The sequence below is a fragment of the Hippocampus comes genome, unplaced genomic scaffold (assembly GCF_001891065.2).
Source record: "Hippocampus comes isolate QL1 unplaced genomic scaffold, H_comes_QL1_v1.1 scaffold261, whole genome shotgun sequence".
Classification (NCBI taxonomy): domain Eukaryota; kingdom Metazoa; phylum Chordata; class Actinopteri; order Syngnathiformes; family Syngnathidae; genus Hippocampus; species Hippocampus comes.
This window is the reverse complement of record NW_017805824.1, coordinates 5077182-5103545: the sequence shown is the minus strand read 5'-3', so window position 1 is coordinate 5103545 and position 26364 is coordinate 5077182. Positions and strand designations below refer to the sequence as shown.

Sequence of the window (26364 nt, the reverse complement as noted above, 5' to 3'; positions counted from 1 at the left end):
GAAATCAGTGAAGTTAATTATAATAGCTTGTTCAATTATTGTTCAAGTGAGTGTAAACTGGGTAATAAAATTATTGCAAAATCTAAAATAGGTTATTTATTACACTGGACAATTTGACATTTTGGTACAGATTTTCGCAAGTTGACATACATGATTTGCTTTCGCAGGCCACATAAAATGACCTGGTGGGCCAGATCTGGCCCCGGGCCTTGAGTTTGACACCTGTGATTTAGAGTGTTCCATTAACCTGCCATACATGTTTTTGGAATGGGGGAGAAAACCAGAGTACCCAGTGAAAACCCACGCAGGCACGGGGAGAACATGCAAACTCCACACAAGAAGGCCCATGCCGGAATCGAACCCTGCACTTCTGCACTGTGAGGCAGACGTGCTAACCAGTCAACGGACATGCTAACCAGTCGACCACCTTGCCGCCTCATTTTAGCCATCTTAACGCAAATGTAGTGCAATTTGCCAAGGCTGTGGATGTTTGTCTAATTTTGTAACTTCTAACTTCAGCTCTTAAAATATATTAAGAATATTATTTATAATTATAATAGAAATATATTATTATTAAAATATATTAATTTCAAACAAATTGTACCTTTTGCCACTAATGAAAACTTTTACGTTTACAAGTTCCTTGTGATTTACTGTGCTGAATCATACAATTCATTCTAGAATTTTGTAGTTTATTATTATTATTATTATTTTACCATTTAATGTCATTTATCAATTTTCTGGGGTGGAAAAGGGAGCAATTTCATGCCATATTCTTAGTTTAATAAAACAGGCATTACTGCACTCCAGTGGACCAAATTTAAATTGTGTGTGTGTGTGTGTGTGTGTGTGTGTGTGTGTGTGTGTGTGTGTGTGTGTGTGTGTATATATATATATAAAATGTATTTGGCCAAAAATGGCCACAAACAAGCTAAAAGGGCAGTAAAATCCAACAAGCAAAAATTCACTGCAGACTTGTTGTTTTGGTCTTGTGGCCACTGACTCCATAAAACAGAAGGTCTCTCTCCAGGTGTAGAGGAGTTTTCAGAGCAGCAACCACAGTAAAAAAAAAATTATCATAATAATAATCTTGGACATTTGGCTCTTCTTCCTTCTTCGTGTAGACGAAAGTACTAAAGTGAAATGTGATTCGATCTACTGAAGTCCCCTTTGCGTTTTTAACATTCTTGGCCAACCAAGATGATTCAGATGCTTTTGTTTCTCACCAAAAGGCTCAGCCCTATGCGTGTCATTGGGCGTCTTCTTGCAGATGTAAGGCAGAGCAGACTCACAGGAAAGACTCTGCCAAAGTCCGTCAGGACCAGAGTTGTACACTCCACATTGTCTGTTGTCCTCCAAAGGGCTGGATGGCAGCGCTGATGGAAATACAAAAGAGGAGACGCGACTTTCTTGTTGGAATGCTGAAAGGCATTTACACGTATGTTATTCTGCACCAAAATTGTTTTTCTTCGGGTCATTCCGCTGCTCCACTCATTCCGCATATCTCCACCAATTTGAACCGATCCAACTTCAACATATTCACCTCATTCAGAACATCTGGGCAACTATTTTGCACATTCCCAACAATCCTCCTTTCAAACAATTTCACATTTCCCTAAAAATAATCCCCCTTAAAATGAATGGAGCTATGTTCCCGATTTGATTCATACTACCTTATTTCACAGCTTATTCAACCAATTTACACCATTGCAAATTCAAACTGTTCAGCTCATTCAGGACATCTTGGGAATTATTTTTTCACAGTACCCAAAATTCCCAATTTCAAATTATTCCGCAGTTTCCTTTCTCACATTCAGAAATCAATGCAGACCTTTTCCTTGGTATGCATTTACCCGGCCTTCTGCATTTTTCGTCCAATTCAAATCATTCCAACTATTAGTCTCACATTTTACATTTCCACTCAAATCAGTACAGTGCATGATGTGCACAATATGTGAGGTTTTATACACATTCAAGGTCAAAGGTGAAGTAATTTTAGAAAATCCCAAACAAAATATTTTTAGGTCACAAGTAATTGCACATAATGCATTAAATAAAGCATGAAAAAAAATTCTATTTCATACATTTTTACAATGTAATTGTTTTCCTGAAATGAGATCCTGACGAGTGTCAAACCTGGAAGCGTTGCGAAATGTGGATGTAGGGGGACTAAATGCATCAAATGTATCTTCACTTGGGATTTTTTATTGTGCACATTTGGAAAATTATATAAAATAGTTCTGAACATGCCCTGTATTTGGAATGTTTTAAGTTGCAAAAGTTGTACTGGTGGAAAAATGTGCACCAAGTACAAAAGCGAAAATTGTCAGTATTGCTCGTCAGCATTTGGACAATTACATGTAATCCCACCATAAAAACAGACATTACCCAATTTCATCTAGACACATTAATCATACCTGTAGTGAAATTAACCAATGAGAGAGGTGCACCATCTGACCACTGCCACCCCCAACCATCCTTCAAGTGGTTCAGCCCAATCCACACCATTGCTCCAACACTATCCAGCCGATCTAACACAAGAAAAAACATTGTAAGATCTTGACCTTCTAATCATCTACTGGTATGTTAAAATGTAGGTTGCAGATGAATTAACAATTAGTCTAACGTTTGCATTAGAAATGAATGAAAAGATGGAAGGAGGAGTTGGGTCATTCTAGAACTGGAAATTATTCAGTGATAATTTTGGAATAAATAAAAATGTTTTTCAGGTGTCTGGCTATCTGGAACAGGGTTGCGCCAAATTCTCAATATACCTTATAGGAACTGTACCATTGATGGTTGAGGTGGTTTATTCAAATTAGATGATGGCTTATAAATCAAATTAGATTTTGGTTTATTACCTATATTTCTTGAAAACATAACAAAAGATTATCAAATAAATAGTTCGTTTTCAATTCTGGACTGACCCATCCATGGAACATGCAAAACATAGCATAATATTTGATGATTCCGGTCAATATCTTTAAGCAGCTGCATACCTCTGATGTACCTGTGCTCTGCCAAACTGGTGATGCTAAGCAGGTTTCCACCCTGAGCCTGACATGTCAGCATCGCTTGACTCCAGGTGAGGATGGTGTACAGGTTGAACTGGTAGCATGCACGTAGTTCCTGGTTCGACTCCCAGAAATGCTCACAACTGTAATCTAGCATGGAAAGTCCATCCATCAAGCCATTATTCAAACCGCTTATCCAAAGTTTATATTAAAAATACTGTTTGGGTTTATGGAAAGCCATATGAGCATTTATTCAAAATCTTTGATATTCAGCTCAAAGTCCATGTACTAGTGATATAACTTTGGGGTACCAGTAAGACAACTACATGTTACTATTGAAGCAAAAATACACAAATACACTATGTCGACGGTGCAGGTCACCTTTGAATCTCTGATGGTGCATGATCTACATCACTAGAAGTTGTTAGTGGTCAGCAGTCTGCACTTGCAGCTTGCGATCAGAGCTGTTGCGATATATCTTTACCATTACTATCATTATTATTATTATTATTATTATTATTATTATTATCATTTGTTTCATGTACAATTCACCATGGCATTGGCAAAAAATGGGAATCTGGAGCGCCAGGAGAAGTATTTTTAAATGGTACATTTATGCAGGATAGTTTCTGTGCTTAACACGCTGCAAAAGTGCATCGATGCCTCCGCGTCAGGTCTCTACTAAGGTAGGCAGTTGCGGTCCCAAACACACAAAGCTAGACTTGATTCGACACCAAAATGATGTTACGCCCATTTTTACGCTGAGCGCATGGGTGCCAGTCTACCAAAATAGGTCCCCTAGTGTTTTGGTATCAATGCTGGTTGCATACATATCAACGAATGCACTATTTTGACTCACTGGTAAGATATAGTAGTCCTACTTAACTAGTACGCACAAGTTGTCCAACTAGTGTGCAGAGAAATCATGGTGTACTGTAAGGCAGTTGTCAAAAATATATTATTAGTAAAACAAAATTGTTGTACTAAAAGAAGGAGAAATTTAATACAAGGACCTTCAGCTGGATATCAAGGATAGAATACAGAATAATGCTCAAACGGCTTCTCATGCAGGTGTAAGCATTTACCATGCACTGGACAAAACCCCCATTTTTCAGCCTCATCATATCTAGTGGTGGTCGAGCACCACGGAAGATGATCTTCACGGCCCTCAGTGGTGCACTCCGAGTACCATTTGTTGTTGTATTTAAAGGGCAACGCACAGGGCATGCCATGTGCATTTCCCAACAAAGTGTGGATATCTGCAAAGACACAGTATGCAATAAACCAAGTGACAAAAGGTTCATTTGTGCTCACTGGGACATTTTTTTGTTGTTTGTTTTACCTTCATATGGATTCGAGCAGGGCCCCTCTCTTGGCGTGTTGTACCTTTTCCACTCATAATAAGAATTTCTTTTAACCACTACTAAATTCCCAGCAACAGCCACCTTCCACCGGGATGTCCCATACAACATATTTCCTCTGCAGCGCCACCACAGTACGGGAAGGTCCATGTCGCACTGGAATGTTCCGAGAGGCTGCGCGGGGTCAGACATGTTGAGGCCCAGGCACGTACTGGTGCCGGCGTTGAAGAGACGATGGTGGGAGACCCACTTCCACAGCATGCGGCGGGTGGGACGACTACAGTCCCGGAGCACCAGGTTGGATTGTTCCACTGTCACACAGCGCTGAAGAAGCTTGCTCTCCAGGATAAAAAGACCCTTTGCTACAGAGAAGATGGTTGATCAACTATTTTGCGTGTAGAGAAGTTTTACTTTTGTTCCGAAATACATTTCAGTCTTTATTTTATCATTTTCATTATGTAATAATAAGAAGAAGATGAAGAAGAAATGTATCTGAAGTAATTCAAGAAAAGCACATCACATTTTTACTGAAGTGAAAGTCAATATTTCTACTTTAACCAAGGTATTGTTTACACAAGTGCCTCGAGTTATTTTGCCACCTCTAATTACAAAAATGTGTACAGTAAAAATGTATGATACAAAAATCCAGTATTATAAATTCACCTTATTCAACTAAAGCACTTAATCTTGAAATAATTAAAATAAAGCATTTTCCTATTTTACTTTTGCTAAATGAGTCAGTGATTTTGCTGTGGTATTTTTTTTTATACATGCTGTCAGAGTGTGTGTAGTATGTGTTTTGCCCCCTCTAATTAATATACATGTGAAAATTTCTAATATAATAATACATTATACATCAATACAAGTAAACAGATTTATTAAAGTACTTTAAAAATAACTTACGTGACTAAGATATCATTCTGTGAACTGACTAAGTACTACGTTTTAACTTTTACTTAAGTAAACGTGTAAAATCAGTACAGTACATCTACTTTTACCAGTCTTTTTTGTACGTTTAGTCGTTCACTCAAGCAAAGTACGTGCGAGCACTTTTGCTATACAATACATACATGAAAATATATGTGAAAAGTTGTAATGTAATATACATTTGATGAATAAATATTAAAAGTAATTACACTACAGTGATCCCTCGCTCTAACGCGGTTCACTTTCCGCGGCTTTGCTGTTTCACGAATTTTTTTTTAGTGCAGTTTTTTTAATGCTTTTAACCCTTTAAATCAGAATGCGTCGGCGGCGCTGCGTGTTGACAGTACAGTATTTCCAAAAACTATTTTAGTTGTTGAAAACGTTTGTTTTTTTGTAATTGGGCCTGAAAACAGGTTTTGGTCTTTGATTTCATTGTATATATAGTTAAGTATTGTATAATAACTGTAAAAAAATTAATGTTCACTTTTTCACGGATTTCACTTATCACTCGTACTTTTTGGAACGTAACCTCCGCGATAAACAAGGGATTACTGTATTTTCAAATTAATTTGTGTGTCAAAAATAATCTCTCGAACTAATGACATAAAATTACAGTACTTTGGGTACTTTTACTTAAACGATTTGAATCACTACTTCGACTTTTACCAGAGTATTCTTACACAGGTATCTGTACTTCTAGTCAAGTACAGCGTGCGAGTACTTCGCCACCTCAGATCAGATGTCAATCACTTCTCACGTTCGACGTCCCGTTGCGTACTATAGTCAGCCACATAGTTTATCCTCCACATTTACATATTTACGACACTAATGGCTGCAAAGGTGGGGTTTTTTTGTTTTGTTTGTTTGTTTTCCAGGGCCAGGAATGTAACTTACTGTAAAACTCCTCGAGCTCATCTTGCTCCAGAATCTCGCCGTTGTCCTCCTCCTCCTGGGCGGAACACGCACAAATCTTCACCAACAATAAAGTTAGACATATAACCGTCACCACGTCCACGCAGCGGAACATCCGTGAGAACATTTCGACGGCGGTTTGCAAGGTCCAATATGGCTAAACATTCCGAGAGGCCAGTTCTGGAAGTCAGGAACTCGTTGTACGGAGGTCGTCGTCGTTTTCCCCCACTCACTCGCACTAAAAGTTCAGCAGAGGACTCACTAGTTTTTAGTGGTGGGCTGCAACGTCACGTCCGACGGAGAAAACCAAAGAAGATGAGTGGATGCATTGATGGATGAATTTATGATAAATAGTTAGACAGACAGACAGACAGACTGACAACATGAGAGAAAAATAAAGAAAGACATTTTGGACATTTTCACTGAGGGATGGTCTCACTTTTGTTGCCAACAGTTTAGACACATGCTGTGTGTTATGAGTTATTTTGAGGGAACAGTAAATTGAAAGCCAGCCACACAAGCTGCGCACTAACTGCTTAACATTAAAGTGTCATTTCTTCAGTGTTGTCAAGTCATGAAAATATGAATATATAATATACAATGCTATAATGCTTACAAAAACGAGTGTTTTGTGAGACTGTCATGTACAGTAGATGGAATAAAACTTGTGCCACACCATTCCATTTTATTATGAACATTTTAAGGCTCAGCCTTACTTTACAATAAAAGAAAAAACATTTTAAAACCATAACCTTAACATTTACATTCATCGGATGAAAACGAGTAGAACAGTTGCTTTTTCAGTAGTCGACCACTCAAATATTTTAGTGTTCTCTCCCAGCTGTGTGTTGCCATGTTGAAGCTTGTAGGTTCTGGCAACAGACAGTCGAGATCAGTGTGTTAGTCAGTGTGCATTTGCACCTGCAGGCAAACTGCAGTTAAACAGCAGCAAATGTATGACACAGAGTCACATCTGTTCACAGAGATGTCAGTTACCTGTCTTACAACTCTGAACCAATTCAGAGCTTCATGCAATAGTACAAAGAAACAAACAATGTCGAGAAATCACTTTCCTGTTGTAACACATGCGCGCACGCCCCCCCCGCCCCCCCCCCCCACACACACACACACACGTTAACACACAAACAAAGACTAAGTGCACTCAGATGCTGGTTGGCATTGCCTCCAGCTCATCCTCAGTAGTGATTCATTGTAATCATCTTCTCCCGCTCTCTGTTCTTATAGGTAACATTTTTAAATGTAGATGTAGAGCTCCTGAACAGTGGGTTGGTCCCCTAAGTAGAAACACAAAAAACACGCGGCATTCATATTGGGGTCAAATGAACACGGCGCATTATTCACCATTGTGGGGCATCTCTGTTGTTTTGACACTATCAAAACTCCTTTTCTATATTTTGATAAATCATTCTGCTGCGGACAGTTAGGGTTGCAGAAACGGTCGTTGGAAATATATATTACATTTGCATTACAGTACGTACTTGCTTTTTCTTGACATGCTGAAGAAACTATAGATAGCATCCTTGAAAGTGGAAAAAAAATGTTGCGAAAATACAAAATGAGTGGTACATCCATTCCGGAATCTTACCGACTGCCACTTTGCCTTTGCCATCTCAGCCTCAAACCTGGCCACCTCTTTCCCATCATGAACTGACACCAGCACTTTCCAAACAGCCAGCAGGATCAGTCCGATGCACACAATGGAAAGTGAGACGCCAAGGGTGATCATGAGGATGTTGGGAGGTTGGGGACAACCTAGGACACATGATCCCATTTAACATTGTAGACATTTTTTTTTATTGGTCACGAATCAGGTAGCATCATATTCTTTCATTTGTGTGTCAGTCTTTTTGTTTTTCTTTTTTTTTTTTACATGCATGGCTTGCACACCTTCAAGGTACGCGCATTTTTCCGTCAGGACTTCCATCCACCATGCGTAACTGTGGGTGTGTGTGTGCAACCGAGGTGTGACACATTGAAATCTGAGGCTGGATGTAAATCACGAAGCATAAAGTTTTCCTGAGACTTGTGAAATCCCATAGAAATCATTTTGGAAAATATTGCACAGGCTTTAAATCTGAAAATCACATGTGCACTGTTTTCGTCGAACAGGTTCCACTTTGAGAGCGCATGTATTTTTTTTCTTCTGCCTAAATGAATCCATCCATCCATTTTCTGATCTGTTTATTCTCACAAGGGTCACGGGGGGTGCTGGAGCCTATCCCAGCTGTCTTCGGGCAGTAGGCGGGGGACACCCTAAACCGGTTGCCATCCAATCGCAGGGCACACACAGACGAAAAACCATCCGCACTCACATTCACACCGAGGGACAATTTAGTGTGTTCAATCAGCCTGCCATGCATGTTCTTGGAATGTGGGAGGAAACCGGAGTACCCGGAGAAAACCCACGCAGGCGCGGGGAGAACATGTAAACTCCACACAGGAAAGCTGGAGCCGGAATGGAACCCTGCACCTCTGCACCGTGAGCCCAACGCGCTAACCAGTCGACAACCGGGCCGCCTAAATAAATCCAATAAAATGAATTCAGTCAGAATACTGTGCTTATGACTGAAAGCAAGTATGGAGGCCCATCAATAGAAAAGCAGGTGTGACTGCCGTTCTTGTTTCGCGGGTGAGTCATTTAAATGTACAGGTGTATTTTCAAATTGGTACGATAATTACTCTTATATTGCTATCATTTACTACACACTACACTTAGCATTGTGGACCAACATCAGCACAACACCAGCTGGCAAATTCAATAAGTTAAAAAAACCTACTCATTCATTTATACGGTCATTGATTAAAATTATTGGACAAAACCCTGTCATACGTCACACAAGTAAATGACAATGGTTACACCATCTTCCCAAATGCTTGTAAAAAAACAAACAAAAAAAAAATACAATGGACAGAAATGAATCTGCACGCCAAAAACCTTTGTGGCCTTTGTGACAGTTCCTTCTGTACTTGAAGCATTATAGGCGGTCCTCTTTTTAACAAAACAGGCTTACTCAAATGTATGTAATGTAACTATTGTCACTCATTATTGTCAAAAAAACATCCAGACTTTCAATTTTGAGGCGGCACAATGCCACACGGCTACCACGAAATGATGGAGAGGCGGAATTTTAATGGATTTGTTCTCAATTTATTTTGAACACTTTAAACTTATTAATAATGTGTAAAATTAACAGATGAGGTAGGGGCATTTGGTAAAAAAAATCTGAAATTAACCATATTTGAAAATATGAGATTCTGGCCACCAGCCACAATGAGTACAATCACTATCATGCATATTAATATAAATACAATACATCGTTTATAGTGTTAACCATCTATACTCATCCATCCATCCATCGACTGTGCTTACTTTGTTGTCCATCTTACCGTACATGTGAGGATTGTAGACCGTCATCGTGTCCCCTCCGAGCACACTAAACGAGATCCAGCACTCATTTTCAGAGATCAGCGTGCATTGCTTAAAGGCGCTCTTGTCTACTTCTGAAAGGAAATTGGAACATATATAATGAACCCACCAATGAATTGTATATCATCTTCCCTCTCAATACTGAGGCGAGAATGTAAAAGGATATGCTCGACTCTGTTGTGCTGTCATTGTGATTTCTGTCTCAAAGACGACAATCTGTGTGTGTGTGTGTGTGTGTGTGTGTGTGTGTGTGTGTGTGTGTGTGTGTGTGTGTGTGTGTGTGTGTGTGTGTGTGTGGTCTGCGTTATTGTGTTTCACATTTGAAAAATCCTCTTTGATGATGAGATCTCGCTCTCAGCTTGCACAAGTATAGCGTGTTTAAAATAATCTATTCTTTAATGGAAGCCACGCTCCATCGGTTGTTCACATGCACCACAATAGCGAGGCCTGTTTAACAAGGTAAAGAATACGTTCACCATTGTCAGACACTGTCTGAAAGGACATGGCTCACGATCTAATAGAACAGTGGTTCCTCAACTTTTTATGCCAAGTACCCTCTAGAAAAATACTTTGTAACAAGTAACACCGTCTTGACTAACATTACAATACAGTGTCATAGTAGGCCTAAGTGTTCATTCAAAATGTGCCTGAGGTTTTCGCCCTAAAATGGAGTGCCAAGATTGTTCTTTTATGCAAAAATATATTACAGTACTGTAGCAGAAAAAAAAACTAGTAATACACAGTTGTTCTACATGTGCACCTTAGTCATTCTACTACTGTGTTGAATTGGACAGGATTTTAAAGGGGAAATCAACCCCCAAAAAATCTTTACAAGAATACAGGTATGTTCGATGTTCCTTCACGAGTCTAAAGACTGCATTCTGATTCATAGTGCGTTTGAGGAATCCGAGTTAAGCAGCAAAATCCACCCGTTTATATCCATCTCAGAGGGTGGCCATTTTAACACTTGCTGTCGGCTGAAAATGACCTCACAGGTCATGATCAATCACGGCTAACCTGTTTTCTGAAGGTGAGCCATTATTGGTTGTTTCCTGAGCCCTCAGCAACTGTGATGTCATTTTCAGTTGACGGCAAGTGGCAAAAGTGGATGCCCCGTAAGATGGACATAAATGGGTCGATTTGACTGCTGAACTCGTATTCCACAGACGCAATACTAATCAGAATACTAGAACATATTCCCTTAAAGAACATTTTTGTGTTGACTTACTCTTTAGGCTGGATATCAAAGATATCAAATCAATGCTCACATGGCTTTTCATATGAGCAGGCACTCAAGAGAACAATCTATTTGATTACACACAGGCAAAAAGTCTGTACTGTGTCCCATTATAAAATAATATAAAATAAGAGGTGTAATGCTGGTGTGGTTCAAGAACGATCATTTCTGAGTCATGTACCTGCTGTTGTGTTGATGTAAATGTTGGGGAGACTGCAGTTTAGCTCACACAACTCGGCATTCTCTTTTGCTTGCAGATGGCACTCCACACATGTCCTGGTATAAAATACAAAGGCCATCACAGATTCCAATTGTCTAAGGAAGTAGAAGATACCGTTTTCCAAAGTCCACCCGTATCCCCTTTAACTGAGCTATCAAATGGCAGCAGAGGCAACAGCTACTTTACAATAGCGAAAGAAAATCCTTCAGTGCCGTGTTGAAGACATTAGTTGTCTTTTGATGTCACCTGCAGGGTGATGGTGATGATGACATGTGAACAAGGACACTAAAACCTGATATGCTACTCAGGACAGAAGACAGATCAGACTGATTGTGTGGTATAAGGATACAACATCTAACACATTTAACCCTTACATGCTGTTTTTTTCCCATGGATTCACATTCAGTATGTACTAGATCACTTTTGACTCGGGCCAAGAATATCCTGATAAAATGTATTAAATTATGAACAGCAGATCAGCCTGAAAATAATAAATGGATTATTAATCCTAAATCAAGAACAACGGGAATGTGTTTTTTACACCACTTATTCTGAATAAAAAATATCCGCTATCAAATAATGTGAAGTCCGATTTAACCTAAGATGTGAAAAAATAACAGCCATGGGAATTATGGTTCTCGCTCTATTTCGAGATTTCTCCATGACCTTCCAAAGAGCATCAGGTGCATGTTCAGTGGCAACCTGTGAAAATGTGGGGGTACCACAGGCAGTTCTCAGGACTGTTTCAAATTTCCTGAAGAAGATCATCACTAGTAGTACAAAAATATATACAGACAGTATATGAAATGAACTTTGTAGTCCCTATTTTCATGGCCAGCGCAAGTCTTGTGCAAACTACAGTCTAACTGTCCGCATGAGTTATGTTTGATTTCCCTTTGGGATTTTCATAGATGCGTGTAGATGGAAATGGGTGGTTGCGCTGTTGTGGGAATGAACATAGAACACAGGAGAGGCGCAAGGTCTAAATGGAGGAGGCGTTATGGACTCGCTGACGTCCATCCAGGAGATCGGCAGGCACAAGTACATTTATAAGGAACTGCAGCAAGATCTCCACTTGCGGATGATGGATAATTGGCCGCTGTGAAATGGGCACGTGGACACTGCCCTGGGTGTCTATGTGTGACACTCTGCTTTTAGCTGCTCCAATGTCTCGTCTATTTTCTGTCACCAACTTGTCAGGTGCGCCGGGGGCGTGTAACAGAAAAGCCCAGAAAGGCACACAGCGGTCTGGCAAATTCCCCAACACCGTAAACTAGACTTGCTTTAGCATAAAAATGAAGATGTGACAGTTTTTATCAGCGCGCAAATGCACCTGTCTATGAAAATAGAGCCCACACTGGTAAATATAAAATCCACTTGAGTTTAAACAAGGGTCAAATTTGATCCAGAACAGCACCTGCATAAAATAATGGCGTTTAAAATAATTTCATTGTTGTGAATTGTGGGTATCTTTAAAAAAAAGTAATCCAATTTAAAGTTGAAAGAATGACTTTTAGGTTTGTTTGTTTTTTTTATTGCTGTCAAATGTCAAGACACGATAGCCTTTTCTTTTTATTACTGTCAAATGTCAAAACGGCTGAAAAACAAAACAAAAGAAGATTTTTTTTTTTTTTTTTTTTTTTTTTTTAAAGGCCCACGTTTATCAATGTCGAATTGCAAAGGCACAGCCAGCAAAGAAAAAGCCACACATCAAATCCTAATAATTGACCTCTCACAGCATGTTCTCTCTCTCTCACCTTGCAACGGAACAGGCATCTCCACATGTGGGGCACTTCTCACACAAGTCCCCCGATGCTCCCGATACCAAGCAGACACAGTGGCCGCACTCACACTTGCCCCTGCCGCTGCACAGGACTCCTTCTTCGGAAAGGCATGCATCACTGCTGCTGCTGCAGTTACAGTACTCTCCTGTCCAGCCACTTTGGCAGTGGCATTCCCCACAGTCACACACCCCGTGGCCTAAAACACAAACATGCTAATGTGAAAAGGCTCACCACAGAACCACATGAATAATCCCATAAAATGATTCGACAGAAATTGCTCACCTCCACAGAGCTCGCCACGGAAGCGAACACATGAGTAGTTGTCACACTCGCAGTAAGGCCCGTAGATGTGACCAAAGCTGGACATGTCACATACGCACTCTCCGCAGTAGCATTGCCCCTGACCGCTGCATATATCGCTCTCATTGTTTGCCACGCAGTTGCTCAACAATGCGCTTTCCTCATTGCATTCGCATTCCGCTCCCGAGAAACCCGGCTGACACTCGCACACGCCACAGCGGAAAGTCCCCTGGCCCTCCGTGCACCGGCTGCTGTTGTCGGCTTCGGGAGGCCGCCCACACTCGCAGGAGCACAGAGATTCCAATTCTATTTCCAAAGTGTCCTGGAGGCCCACTGGCTTTAAGGAGAAGCGTCGGCTTCCAGACAGGCATCCTGGAAGCTCCACAGACACATTGAACACCACCTAAGAGAGACGAGCGGGGAGGAGATGATAGTTACAGTAGACTAGGGTTGTCCCCGAGAGCACTTATCCATCCCGTTTTAGATGTCTCCCTCCTTCAAATCACTTGATTCAAATGATCAGGATTGCAATCAGACTTCTGCAAAGCTCGATGATCAGCTGATCTTTTGAATCAGGTGTGTTGGAGGAGGAAGACATCTAAAACAGGCCAGATTGGGGCTCTTGAGGAACGGACTCGGGCACCCCTGCAATAGGCAGATAGAATGACAGAGAGATAGAGAAAATGGATCCAAGGATGATCAGAGATGAAGAGAAAATGGAGGGATGACAAGAATAGAGACAAACAGACAGACAGTGAAAATGTCGAAATCTGGCCAAATTACATAAGATATAAACAAAGACACAGGCAGCTGGCTAAACAAATCGACAGAAAGACAGACAGACAGACAGAAAGACAGACAGACAGACAGACAGACAGAAAGACAGACAGACAGACAGACAGACAGACAGACAGACAGACAGAGAGAGAGAGAGAGAGAGAGAGAGAGAGAGAGATAGAAATACATTAAGTGTGAACACAACTGACCATCTCTCCAGGTTTGACATTAGAACAATGTTTGAGCCCCGGAAGGACTGTGCCATTTGGACAAATAGCTGAGAAGGACATTCGGAGCTCTTCGGTGTCTCCAAGGACTTCCAGTTCGATCTCTGATCGCAGTTCCTGCAAACCAGCATGAGCACAACATCTTTTTCAAAGAAATATCTCGGAAGAATCACCACAAGGAAATCTGTCATCATATCATTCAGCGGACTTTCCAGGTATTTTAAGGTCAATTCTACTTTGCGGTGACCTGTAATGTGCAAAGCCTCCTGTCTTTATTCCCTCTAAAGGATGAGTCACCACGCCAGGTGTGCTGGGCTGTAAAAATAACCTGAGGAAAGACTGATGCCTCACCTGAGCAGAAGGAAAGGCCGAGTTTGACAAATGAACACTGTGACACACCGTCTGGGTGCTTAACGGCCTAATTGTGAGTTATTTGTACGCCCGCAGTGTTTTTGAGTTGCTTAGGTAGACAAAGGCGACGACATTGATTATATATAATCAATTTATAATGGAAAGCCATGTAAGCAATTACTCCATATCCTTACCGTCCAGTTTAAGGTCCGTGTACTAGTAGGATCTTTGTCCTCCCTTGTAAAACAATTCAGCACTGTAGTAGAATGATGACAGCAAACTCGCAGGACAACTGTGTCAAACTAGTAATGCTTTTTCCACTACAAATGCCACTATAGGTAATCCATACTAGTAAACTACTATGCTGGACTAGTAACGCTACCAGGCCCAACTAGAAGGCATGGTTCATACACTAGTAGCCTCCTTTGCTTCAACCTAACAACAAAATGCCCGAGCAACAAAAAAGTAGTTTTGCCTAACATGGAAATATAATTAATTGTCTTACTACTAATATGTCAAAAAATGTCCTAATAGTGTCAAAATCTCATAAAAGAGTGGAAGGCAGGAGTGAGAAAAAAATAACATTAATAGTGAGGACAATGGGAATTTGAAACTTTAAAAAAAGCCATTTGAACATTTATTCAGTATCCTTGATATTCATACACTCGTCACAAGAGGACAACTTTGGCATACTAGTAGAACTACATGTTACTAGCGACGCAAAACTATGCTCTAGTATAACATTCTGGGGTGTTAACATAAAATTCTCATCACATTCCCTTGTAAACATAATACATTTTAGAAGTTAAAATCTTCAGATTTTTTTAGTAGTGCTTGTAGCACACCAATGTCAACTTTTTGCGGTAACATGCAGTTGACTAGTATAACAAAGTTATCCTACTCATGTGCAAAAATATCATTCAGTGGTGGAGAAAAAAATATATAGTTATTCTACAAGAGTGCACCCGAATTATTCTACTAGTGGATTGAATTGTCCTCACCTTGAGAACGAAGAGCCTGTCAGTACATGGACCTTAAACAGGATACGAAGCACATGGAATAAAAGCTCAAACTGCTTGCCAAGATTTATGTGTATACATTAACCACCACAATAAGAACGTCTCCACTTCTTGGTCACGCTTAGGTTAGCAGACAGACTGGAATTGTGCACAAATCACGGAACTGTCACTGAATGATGGGAAGTTTGCCATTGCGAGCTGGATACGCACAAAAGCACAACGAGGAAGTACAAGTTGCCGAGAAAAAATGAGTAAGACACAAACACATCAAACAGCTTGGACAAGACAAGACTTGCAGTGGAACATGCTGACGCAAATTCCCGGGAGGTGTAAGGAAGCGTAATAAGAGAAAGAATGAAAGAGGGATTTTAAGAAAAACGCCTAGGAAAGTTCTTCCAACCATGAGCTTTTTCTTCACACTCACTTTGTATGCCGTTAGAATCAGTTCAAGGATGTTGCGAGAATCCATGGCCACGACTCCTACGGTGGCACCGGGTATCAGATTTGCATAGTTCTATGACAGTGGGAAAAAGCAGCAGATGCATTCATGCAAATAGCGAGGCTGGCATCTTTAGTACAGTGAACCGGGACGCTACATCGTCATTCATCTTTTGTGTTCTTCCTGTATCATGATATGTAAAGCAATCGTTTTCATTTTACACATGCTGTTTGTATGTGTTGCTGCTCCAAGTATGTGAAGAGCAGCAGCTAATTACAAATAGGCCATTCTATTGCGTTCGCATTGCTTAAGATAGCGAACCTTTGTTAGGGCATGCCGGGAATATATTCCACAGAATAAATGGTGATTCACCGTACTACGATAATGTGAATCTTTTGAGGACCTTACTTCATAGTTCAGCTTCTGCTTTTCCGTCACAGCGAATATCAGTAAGATATTGTTTTCCACTACTTTATCAATCAACTGGCCCAGAGTTGGATACTCCTAAGGACAAAAATACAAAGCATGAAGAGAAGGGGTAATTGGTTGCCGTGGAGAGTTCGGTGTGAGCAAAATGAAAACGAATGGGGTCAGAACCTGCTCTGTGGACATGGAGTATTCATTGTTGGTGTCGAGGTGACACTGGCCATCGTTGGGAATCACAATGCCGGCCATTTTGCTGTCCATCCCAAAGTGTGAGTCAGCATCACTGACAAACACCAGCAAACGCATGGAATCATTCCTCCAACCTATTCTGTCCTATCAGGAAAACAACGGTGCTCTTGCTTTTACTTTTGTCATCTCATACCTCACTCTTCTTCTGTCTGAGCTGAAATGTCGCCCTTACCCCGCAAACAGCTGCCTGCATGACGGCATCGAAGCCGCACTCTGGAACGTCAATGTTTGCAGACACGTGCTGCATCGAGACCATCTCGTTGAACTTGCCCGTGTTGCTCGTCAGGGACAAGACGTGTTTGTAGCCAAACGTCGGCAAGCAGGTCGCGTCTGCGCTCCTGTAACAAAAATAAAGGCACCGCAAAACATTTCAAAAATGTTCTCCAGATATGCAGCTCAGTTTGTACATATTACATGTTGAGTAATATGTCACAGTCTGATGGTTTCAATCTGCAAAAAAAATAAAAAAAATCACCAATCTGAAAACGTCTCCCGTTTGTTGGTTTTTTTTTTGAGACAGTCGCAAATTCTGGCATGTGTGGAGTCTGATGGTTTCAATCTGCAAAAAAAAAAAAAAAAAATCAACAATCTGAAAACGTGTCCCGTTTGTTGTTTTTTTTTTGAGACAGTTGCAAATTCTGGCATGTGTGCCAATAAGTACCACAATACTTTCAAGTGGCAGAAAAGTGATTGACGCCTGTTATGACCTGAAATGAAACAATGACAAATACTTGTGATCGGGCTCGTGCCGCCAGATATACACCGAAAGGTTCACATTTTTTTTTCATTTTCCTTTAAAAAAGGCAGAAAAGTGATTGACGCCTGTTATGACCTGAAATTAAACAATGACAAATACTTGTGATTGGGCTCGTGCCGCCAGATATACACCGAAAGTTCACATTTTTTTTTCATTTTCCTTTAAAAAATCCAAATTCATCCAACGGAACCGGTGGATGAAGAAGATGGATCGAGTGGATGTCGTAAATAGCTGTGCTGAGATTCTCGCAAGACTGCCTAGTTGGCGTAGTGGCAACTTCTCAGGGGACCGACTAGGAGCCAAACCTCCATCATCAAGTCGGTGGAAGGCATTTTCTTATAGCAATGTATATTTAGCAAAACAATGGATGATTGTAAACGACAGTGTGCCTCGCCATTTCACCATCAAAAGAGCACATGTGCCATTAATCAGAGGAACAGAAAAGTAAATTAGCCGGTCCATTCTTATTCATTATGTCTGAATTTCTCTCACGTCTATGTGTTCCATCTCACTTCCAAACAATTTACCTTACGTAACATCCTCTTTTTCACTAACACTTCACACATTCAAAATACAGCTCAAATAACCATTTAAGTCATTTACTCCGTTTCCTCAAACGCTCTGCCTTGGTCAAATGACATGTCAGGGTTTGTTTACCAATAGTGCCATTGAGGAGCCTCCGACTTTTGCCACCTTGAAGTACATGCGAAATGCTTTCTAAAAGAGAAGCTCTGAGAAGCATTCTTAGAACAACCACTACAAACGCTACTTTTGCGGTATGGCTATTGCTCTTCTTTCAAGAATATGAAGTCAACTTTAAGCTCATCCAGGTCCCCTAGATCAGATTGAAGTCAATTTAACTAACATTGTGGCGATGTAGAAGGAGAATTGGCCGCCTCTGTGATACCTGCAAGGGTTGGCGAGCTCCTCTTCTGTAATCTTGATGAAGGGCAGAACTGGTTTCTCCACAAAAGAACCAAAGCCCATGCGAAATTTACTGGTAAGGTTGGCCATCTCCTTGGACAGGGTAGAGCCAAGGTCCTTGATCATGTTGAGATCATCAAACATGGACGCTGACAAGTCCATCAGGTAGTAGAGGTCCACAGGGTAGTCTTCAGTGTGTTGGATTTTCACCTGGAAAGTCACCTGACTGCCTGTTCAAAAATAAAGCCAATGTGCTTCATGGAGATCCTAAAAAGAGATGTCTCTGAATATGAAAATGGCATACCAGGTCGTAGTTTGAGTGCCATTTTCTGTGGGGAGATCTGTGTGAGGTTCAGGTTGCCACTCTTCTTCCCGAGTGGTTGATTCTGGAGGATTTCTCCCTTAGAAATGGGAAACTCCAATAGGCTCTCAGCACATCCTTTTTCCAACAAGTGCTCCGGTGTGTCACATCTTTCACTGACTGACAACCAGTCGGTGAAATTCTGAGAAGAAGAAAATGTACATCATGTCATGGTGAAAAAAAAAATCACAGATTTAGAATGTGTTCTGAGGTTGAGGATGCTGCTGCTTACCTCCTGTGTACACCAGGCACAATGTGGACCAAGTTGGAGACATAGATCACACGTCGCAGCGCTATCACCTGAACATGAACCTACAAAAAACACACAAATCACAGATACAGAATCAAATATTCACCTTTATGATTTACTCCTTGGCAATTTCTTACAATATAAAGAATAAGATATAATGATAACTTTTTTTTTTGGTAGACGTGTTTGTGTTTGTGCGTGCATGTGCGGGTGTGTTATGCTATTTGTGCTGATTGAAGATGTCTTATTTTTTAATCATTTAAAAGGTCAGTCATTTTGGATGGCTGTGGTACGTTTTTACAGAATCACAGCTGGCTCCCGAGCTGCTATTCTAGCCTTGCAAGGTTAGCAGCACAAAACCGGCAAAAAAATAACCACCCAGGGTTGACTGACACCAAACAACCAAACTGTCGATGGATCCTCACTATAAATCTCTTCAACAACCTGAATCATCCAAGCCCCTCGCTTGTAACTACTTGCACTGAAATGACTAATAGACACCGCTACCACTATGCTGAACAGCAATCAAGGCTTTGAACTACAGTCCAACCTTCTTGTATGCTATGATTGTATGTGTGGCTGCTGCGTGTGTTTAAAGTTGCACTTGTATGAAGGCTTATGCTACAACATCTTTGCTAATTTTCGTGAATCCATCTTTGTCATTTCACATAATACTGTTTGTTACCATGAAGCTAGTGTACTTAGACAATTTGGATTGAACGTTTGGGGGTTTAAATATACAATGCGGAATTCTATTTTGTTTTGTGTTTTGCAATAACTTTCAAGTGAGAGAGAAAAATAAACAGCTTGAAACAAACATGCTTCAGGGATATTAAAAAACAAAGTGTGTTTTAATTGTGTTATAATAGTTTGCGATTTGTATTTTGTTTTGATTTTTGTTTTAATTCGTTTTTAGTTTATTGGTTTTTGGAGGAAAAAAATGTTTTAGTTTAGAGTTTATTAGTTTTGTAATTATAAGTAATTTTTTTACATGTCGTATTTGTTGAGTGCAACATAAAAAAGGTCACTAAGCATCATGTAAAAGTAAATTCCTCTTCTGAAAAAAAATGGCCTTTGTTCTTCAGTAGTTATGGATGTACAACACCAAAATAAATAAATTTAAAATGAACCCCAATAGCTCATGTATGACATTGAGTGACCAAAAAAAAAGCATTTTCATGTTTATTTTATTTTGTTAATGGAATATTTTTTTCAATTTTATTTTTTCATTAATTTTTATTGACATTAATTAATAACCTTGGTTTTAATAAATGAAATTGGGTTTTTGTTAATATAAAAAGTGAGTGTTTTTGGTGTATGTGAGAGGGATAAAAATATAAAAAAAAAATTTTTTTCGATGGGATCTCGAAACTGCAGATGTTCACTTATCACGGGAGCATCTCGAAGTATCCCCGCGATAAACGGCGCTGACGTTTCTACCGTTGCTTTTACTAAGGCCAGGTGTAATAAATGACAAAACAGGCTATACGACCGAGGGAGCAAACAAAAGGATAGTCGTTATCTCGTATCACACATGCGCTTTTTGTTTACACAACACACACAGAATACACACGTATGTGCTCACCCTCCACGGTGGTGATCCAGCAGCGGAGAATCAGGCCCAGTAGGAGAAGCCCCATTTAGTAAGTCCGTGACGTGACTTCAACTTGTATCATATTTACACGCGTGAAAGGCGTCCAGCAGCCTCGTTCTGTGCGCTTCTCCAACTAAGGTGGTGCGGAGGAGGAGACGCGCCGCCGTGCACTTTTACCTGGCAAAAGAGGAGGGGGGAAGACAAGAGGAGGAGGAAGAGGAGGTGATTCCCGGCCTCACCTGGGCTGCTTTTGTATTGACTTCCGTAGACTTCTAACGCGTCAACATCTACATGCTGTGCACGCTAATTGAGGAAGCTTTAGAAAAAGGGGAGGAAGCTTGCACGCTGTCAAAAAGTCCATCATGCGCACAGCATTAGAGAAGGGATCTCATTGTGGTCGCGGGCCACGTTACTTCAGAAAGTCACTAGGACGGTAAAAAGTCATGGAGGCTATCATCTCATCAAGTTATTTACTTTTAATTTTTGCTGCATTTCATTTTTATTGTATATATTTTTAAACAAGAGGTAGACTTTGGGATGAGGTCAGGGGGAATAGTGACAACCAAATATGTATCAAATTTGTGTGAAGAAGGTAATGGTGAATTTTTTTTCTCGTAAATACTCGTAAAAAGTGAAGACAAAATCTTTCGTCCAGATTTTCTGCTACTACGAAAATAGTTTAAAATAGTTAAAAAAATGACTTCCTGCACGTTGAGTTTTCACACCATAATTAGTGGCACCTCTGGTTGAGATGTGTTCTTTAGCTTCTAATGCATTTATTTGCTTTTCTAAATAATATAGAACCAAAATAAAAACAAATAAACAAAAAGAAGAAAATCCACCCTGCAATTCTAATGCAATGGCTATCTTCTAAATGGGTCGCTTTCGTGACCCTGTTGAGCTTCAGGAAAAAATAATAATAATAACATGGAGCCAGGTCTGGTGAGTAGGGAGGCTGCTTCAGCCAGGAACTGTCAGATGCTTAGGGCATTGTTAGCAGGTGTATTGTCATGGTGAAACAGTCGCACGTTTTTCTGCCACAACTTGCTTGCCTCTTCTCAAACAGTGAACCAAGAAAACATTGCAGGTTCGCTTTGAACATGTGCTGGTCAATAGTCTGGCTGAGAATAAAGGGAGACTTAAACTTTGTAGTTTATTTTTAAAAAAAAATGCTTTCCAGTGCATTTGGAAGTATTCACAGCCTTTGCTCAATACTTTGTCGCTGCACCTATTGCAACAGCTGGCCGGAATAGGACTCCTTTTCAGTTTCATGTCTCAAACTGGCTCACTTTAGTTCACAGCATTTTAATGAAGATGTATAATTTTAATTAGTGTATCAATCGAAAATAGCTTACCATTTCACTCAACCTCTTTATTTATTTACATTGTATTTGATTAAAATTTGAAAAAAACAACTGGACGCCTAACAAGATCACAGTCAGTGTTTATTTGAACAATTATGTGAACAAATTTATTTGACCACATGAAGAGAATAAAGATTACTGGTTGTGAAGGGTATAAATGCCACTGCCGGTGATACTGAAAGTAATTGAAGTATATATGCAGCTGTTCACACACTGGTTCAAAAGCTCACCTTTATGTCAAGTATCATCAGCAATAGTCAGTGTGACACTTGGCATTTTACTGGGTCCAGGCACCGGTTCTAATATACGAATCAAGTTTTGAAATGGTTACATTTTCCCTTAATGATGTACAGGAAAAAACTGTTTTTATTGCATACAAAATATAGGAACACATACATTCTAATTTTTTTAGAAAATCTCAAAAGGAGATAGGAAGACAAGGTAAAAGCCAAATTGTATTTTCTTTTCTTTTTTTTAGAGCTAATAATCATTAAGGGCAATAACACTTTCACTTGGAAAAAAGAGAATAATTATGAGATGTTTATTATTACGATCAGCAAGGGCAGGGTTTACAAAATTGAATGCTACTGCAAATGATAGGCATATATTTTAATTTGAGGCACATATTTGTCCTCAGAAAAAATGTCACAAAAGGTGGTGACAACAAGCTTGCGTTATGTAACTTCTGCCATCTAGTGGGAAGGCATTTAATTGTTCTGCCTGTCACTATATATCACTGGCATGGAAAGCAGAGCAAACTTACATTAATCGACAAGAAATCAGTAAAATGAAAATTGTGATCATTTTCCCTGGCACACCTGAACATTACGTGTCTATTATAGTATATTTACTGTAATGGTACAATCTGTCATGGTAACTTGCAGGCATGCACAAACACATCAATTAAGTGCAAAGTTACACTCACCAGGCACAACATTAGGAACATCTTAACAGTCTTACTCCATCCAATAGAAGAGCACATGTATGAAAATGCCTTCACTTGAACTTGAAAATGAGAGATTTAAAGTGATTCTAGTGTCGTGTACAGTATGTGAAGTACTATTCCTCAGTAGTAGGAGCAATGAACTTTGACAAAAGGTAGACAGGCCGCACCATTTGTAAATAACACCTTTCTTTCCTTATTGCTTAGGCACATAACAAACGATTAATCATTAACAGCACCAACGACCTGAATATGAATCATAGCCTCACCAGCCATTTGTCAGCCTTTACTTTTAACTTCCTTCGAAAACAAACCAGATCCACCAATGAGGAGGTGTTGAACCATAAACACCCGCGGGGCAAATATCAGCGCTTTTCTTTACTCGGAGGAATCTGCATTCAGCACCACACCCATGTCAATCTCATTGGGGGAGTCCCATCCATCTGTCACCCGACAATCCGATCCCATACCACACAGCCCACCATACCAGTACGACTCAGTAGGGAAAGCCGCTTGGGAATCTATTCCATATCCTTGATATGCAGTTTAAGGTCCATATACTAGTAGAACACTTTGTTCTCACTGGTCTTTGTCCTCAAAGAGCATACTAGTAGAATAACTACAGTCTGAGCTAGGCAAAACCGAGCACTAGCTGGCTACTGCTATCTATGCTAGTCATCGTTAGATCAAACTAGTAGCACATAGTTGTCAACAAATTCAGAGTTTTGCCTCATTAGGAACATGTGATTGTCCTATTAGTATGCCAAAGTTGTCCCAGGGAGGATAAGAAGTGTACTAGTACATGGGTATCAAGGATATAAAAGGCGTGTGAACAATTGATATCATGAATTGATTCAATATCAAGAATATCACATGAATGCTCAAACGGATTAGATGTCGTTGATATCCAGTTTAAGGTCCATATAGTCGTTAACTCCTCACTAGTAAGATGATTCAGCGCCCTGGTAGAATAACTAGAGCACACTAGTGGCATTAATGTGTTTTAGTAATATTTTTCCCCCAAAATGTTTAAGCGACTTTCCATTAAGGTCCATGTCCTAATAGGTTCTCTGTTCTCACCACTGGTAGTAACATTTATGCGCACTAGTAGGACAACTACATTAGGCAAAACTGTGCAACAACTGTGTGCTACTAGTACAATTAGTGATGTGATAAGATTCATATAGTGAACATCTTTTTGCTTAACGTTTAGCATTAGTGTTATGCAGATTTCAACCAGTGCAAAATTTTGCCTCATTACAGCTGTAAGATGTAGTTGTCCTACGAGTGTACAGAAATGTCATCTTGCTCTATTTTGGCTCCACCTTGCCACCTTTGAAACGTCAGTGTGTGAAATTGTTTTGTTCATGTGCACATGCAAGACTGAGTACTACTTTACAGCTTCACGATACAAGCACTACTCGTGACATGCCATATGTGAACTATAGTACAAGTTTATACTGTAATGTCATGAGCGCGGAAACAGTAGTGGAAAAAAATGTTTAACTAGCGCACGGATTCATTAATATGAAATTAAACCTTATCAGGAAACTACTGTGCTGCGCTAATAATTCAACCAGGTCCAAGTCCAGGATGGAAAATATGTTAATTTTCCCAAGCGGCCGGTGTAGTTGGGGAATTACGGCCGTCAACGACAACTTTTCAATGCACGACGGCCGTATTACCCTCACCACCGTCAATGATGACTTTTTCAATAATCCACGACTATTCCCAGGCTGAATTTTTTTCCCTAGAATGTCCCTGCTTGCGCTCTGTAAAGACAATTCAATGAATTGATGAAACAACTTTGGCATACTAGTATAATGACCGACTTATTACTTTTTAATGTTTTTTTTTCACTGTTGTATGACATTTCTGCATACTAGTAGGACAACTACATATGAGGCAAATGTTCCTGTACTTACGCGACTAGTGTGTGACACATAATTGGGCCTAATAGTAACTAGTGCAGCAGTTTTATATTTGTGATAAATAAAGATGATCTTTGTGCTCAGTGCGAGGACATCTTTGGGGTACTAGTAGAACACTATAAATAAGGCAAATCTGTGTACTCGTTGGAAACTGCAATCCATTGCTTAAGGCCTTATTAATAGCCTAAAAGTGGCAGTAATTGGTGAAAAAAATGGCACTAGTAACCAGTTCTACTAGTGTTTCCTAGTTGTTGCACTAATGTGCTGAATTGTCTGGTCCAGTGAGGACACATTTCTACTTCTTTACTGTTAGTTCAGAAAACGCCTTGGAACTAAAGCTGTCTAATTTTCACATGACCACCTGACTTTGAAAGAAGGTCACTCATTCAAATTAAACATGCCATCAATCATTCTCTCACAAATCATATTTTCAACAACAACAACAACAGGAACTACTTCTACTACTAGCATACGGAGATGCCTGCAATGTGGGTGCTCACCTTCAGGGGCGTCCTTTGAAAACATGCTGCCCCATCCGGCTGCGTTGTCCTTGCTGTCATCTGGTGAAAAATGGCTAGAAGTGAGACCACATCAGGCCGGCGCATTCATTTGGGCCTATTGTGCCGTAGCTCTGCGCTCAGAGAAACAGAAAAGCCATTGTAACGGCGCCCTTTATGAAGCATGTGTGACCCCGCTGCCCGAGTGTGTGCATGTGTGCGTGTGTGTGTGTGTGTGTGTGTGTGTGTGTGTGTGTGTGTGTGTGTGTGTGTGTGTGTGTGTGTGTGTGTGATGTCAGTGAGTGACAGTAGCAACTGTTGACTGTGAGAGCTCTACTCTGCCTCTCACTCAGTGTAAAAGTGGAGTGCATTTATTAAATATCCTTGATATCACGCTTAAAGTCCATATACTAGTACACACTTTGTCCCCACTAATGAGACAATTTAGTGCACTAGTAGAAGAGTCAGATGCCTTATTAAGGGCTGTGTCTTGAACAATTTTCCACTTGGAGTGTTCATTATGGCCAAATAGGACACACTTATTTTGCACTAGTAGTCTCTAGTCAGACCAAAATCTCCACTCGTTGGTTTGCCTAGTAAGTAGAAGCTCTCTCTCTCTCTCTCTCTCTCTCTCTCTCTCTCTCTCTCTCTCTCTCTCTCTCTCTCTCTCTCTCTCTCTCTCTCTCTCTCACACACACACACGCACACACATACACACGAAACAAACAAACAACGACAACAACAAAAAAAACTACCACCCATCTACGCATCCATTTTCTGATCCGCTTATCCTCAAAAGGGTCGCAGGGCGTGCTGGAGCCTATCCCGGCAATCTTCGGGCAGTCGGCGGGGTACAACCTGAACTGGTTGCCAGCCTATCGCAGACCTATAACCCAATTAAATAGAAAAACGCTATTTGATATCCTTGATATTCTGGTTAAGATCCATCTACTACTAGTACCCAATTAAGTAACTTTTGGTTGGCGTCTCAAAAACACAAAGGTCAATAAAACACATCATACTCACCAGAAATATTGTTTTGTTTTCCCATT

The 26364-nt window shown here is 40.3% G+C and overlaps 2 protein-coding genes across 6 annotated transcripts in view; both read right to left on the bottom strand.

Annotated features, from left to right (window-relative positions):
• pla2r1 (phospholipase A2 receptor 1) overlaps positions 1–6476 on the bottom strand; it is a 29411-nt gene extending 22935 nt beyond the window's left edge. The window contains exons 1-6 of one of the 2 annotated variants that reach the window (XM_019886621.1): positions 6197–6476; positions 4357–4737; positions 4100–4273; positions 3000–3164; positions 2418–2531; positions 1227–1376 (exon numbers count right to left, since the gene is read on the bottom strand). In XM_019886621.1, the coding sequence (XP_019742180.1) occupies positions 1227–1376; positions 2418–2531; positions 3000–3164; positions 4100–4273; positions 4357–4737; positions 6197–6341 (1129 nt within the window). In that variant the 5' untranslated portion in view covers positions 6342–6476. Of the gene's footprint in view, positions 1–1226; positions 1377–2417; positions 2532–2999; positions 3165–4099; positions 4274–4356; positions 4738–6196 lie in introns of those variants that run through there. The other variant, XM_019886622.1, reaches the window with a different exon arrangement.
• Positions 1–25510, bottom strand: part of itgb6 (integrin, beta 6) — a 33514-nt gene extending 8004 nt beyond the window's left edge. Inside the window, exons 1-16 of one of the 4 annotated variants that reach the window (XR_002170210.1) lie at positions 25316–25504; positions 20569–20754; positions 18966–19045; positions 18677–18875; positions 18356–18602; positions 16864–17029; positions 16614–16775; positions 16425–16520; positions 16002–16091; positions 14190–14324; positions 13186–13606; positions 12877–13099; positions 11081–11175; positions 9623–9736; positions 7821–7987; positions 7334–7509 (exon numbers count right to left, since the gene is read on the bottom strand). Coding sequence is in view for 3 of the 4 variants with exons in the window: in XM_019886630.1 (XP_019742189.1) it covers positions 7411–7509; positions 7821–7987; positions 9623–9736; positions 11081–11175; positions 12877–13099; positions 13186–13606; positions 14190–14324; positions 16002–16091; positions 16425–16520; positions 16614–16775; positions 16864–17029; positions 18356–18602; positions 18677–18875; positions 18966–19045; positions 20569–20623 (2349 nt within the window). In the remaining variant the exon portion in view is untranslated. Of the gene's footprint in view, positions 1–6878; positions 7510–7820; positions 7988–9622; positions 9737–11080; positions 11176–11648; positions 11874–12876; positions 13100–13185; positions 13607–14189; positions 14325–16001; positions 16092–16424; positions 16521–16613; positions 16776–16863; positions 17030–18355; positions 18603–18676; positions 18876–18965; positions 19046–20568; positions 20755–22866; positions 22927–25315 lie in introns of those variants that run through there. The other 3 variants (XM_019886630.1, XM_019886631.1, XM_019886632.1) reach the window with 3 other exon arrangements.
• Between the last annotated feature and the right edge of the window lie 854 nt (positions 25511–26364).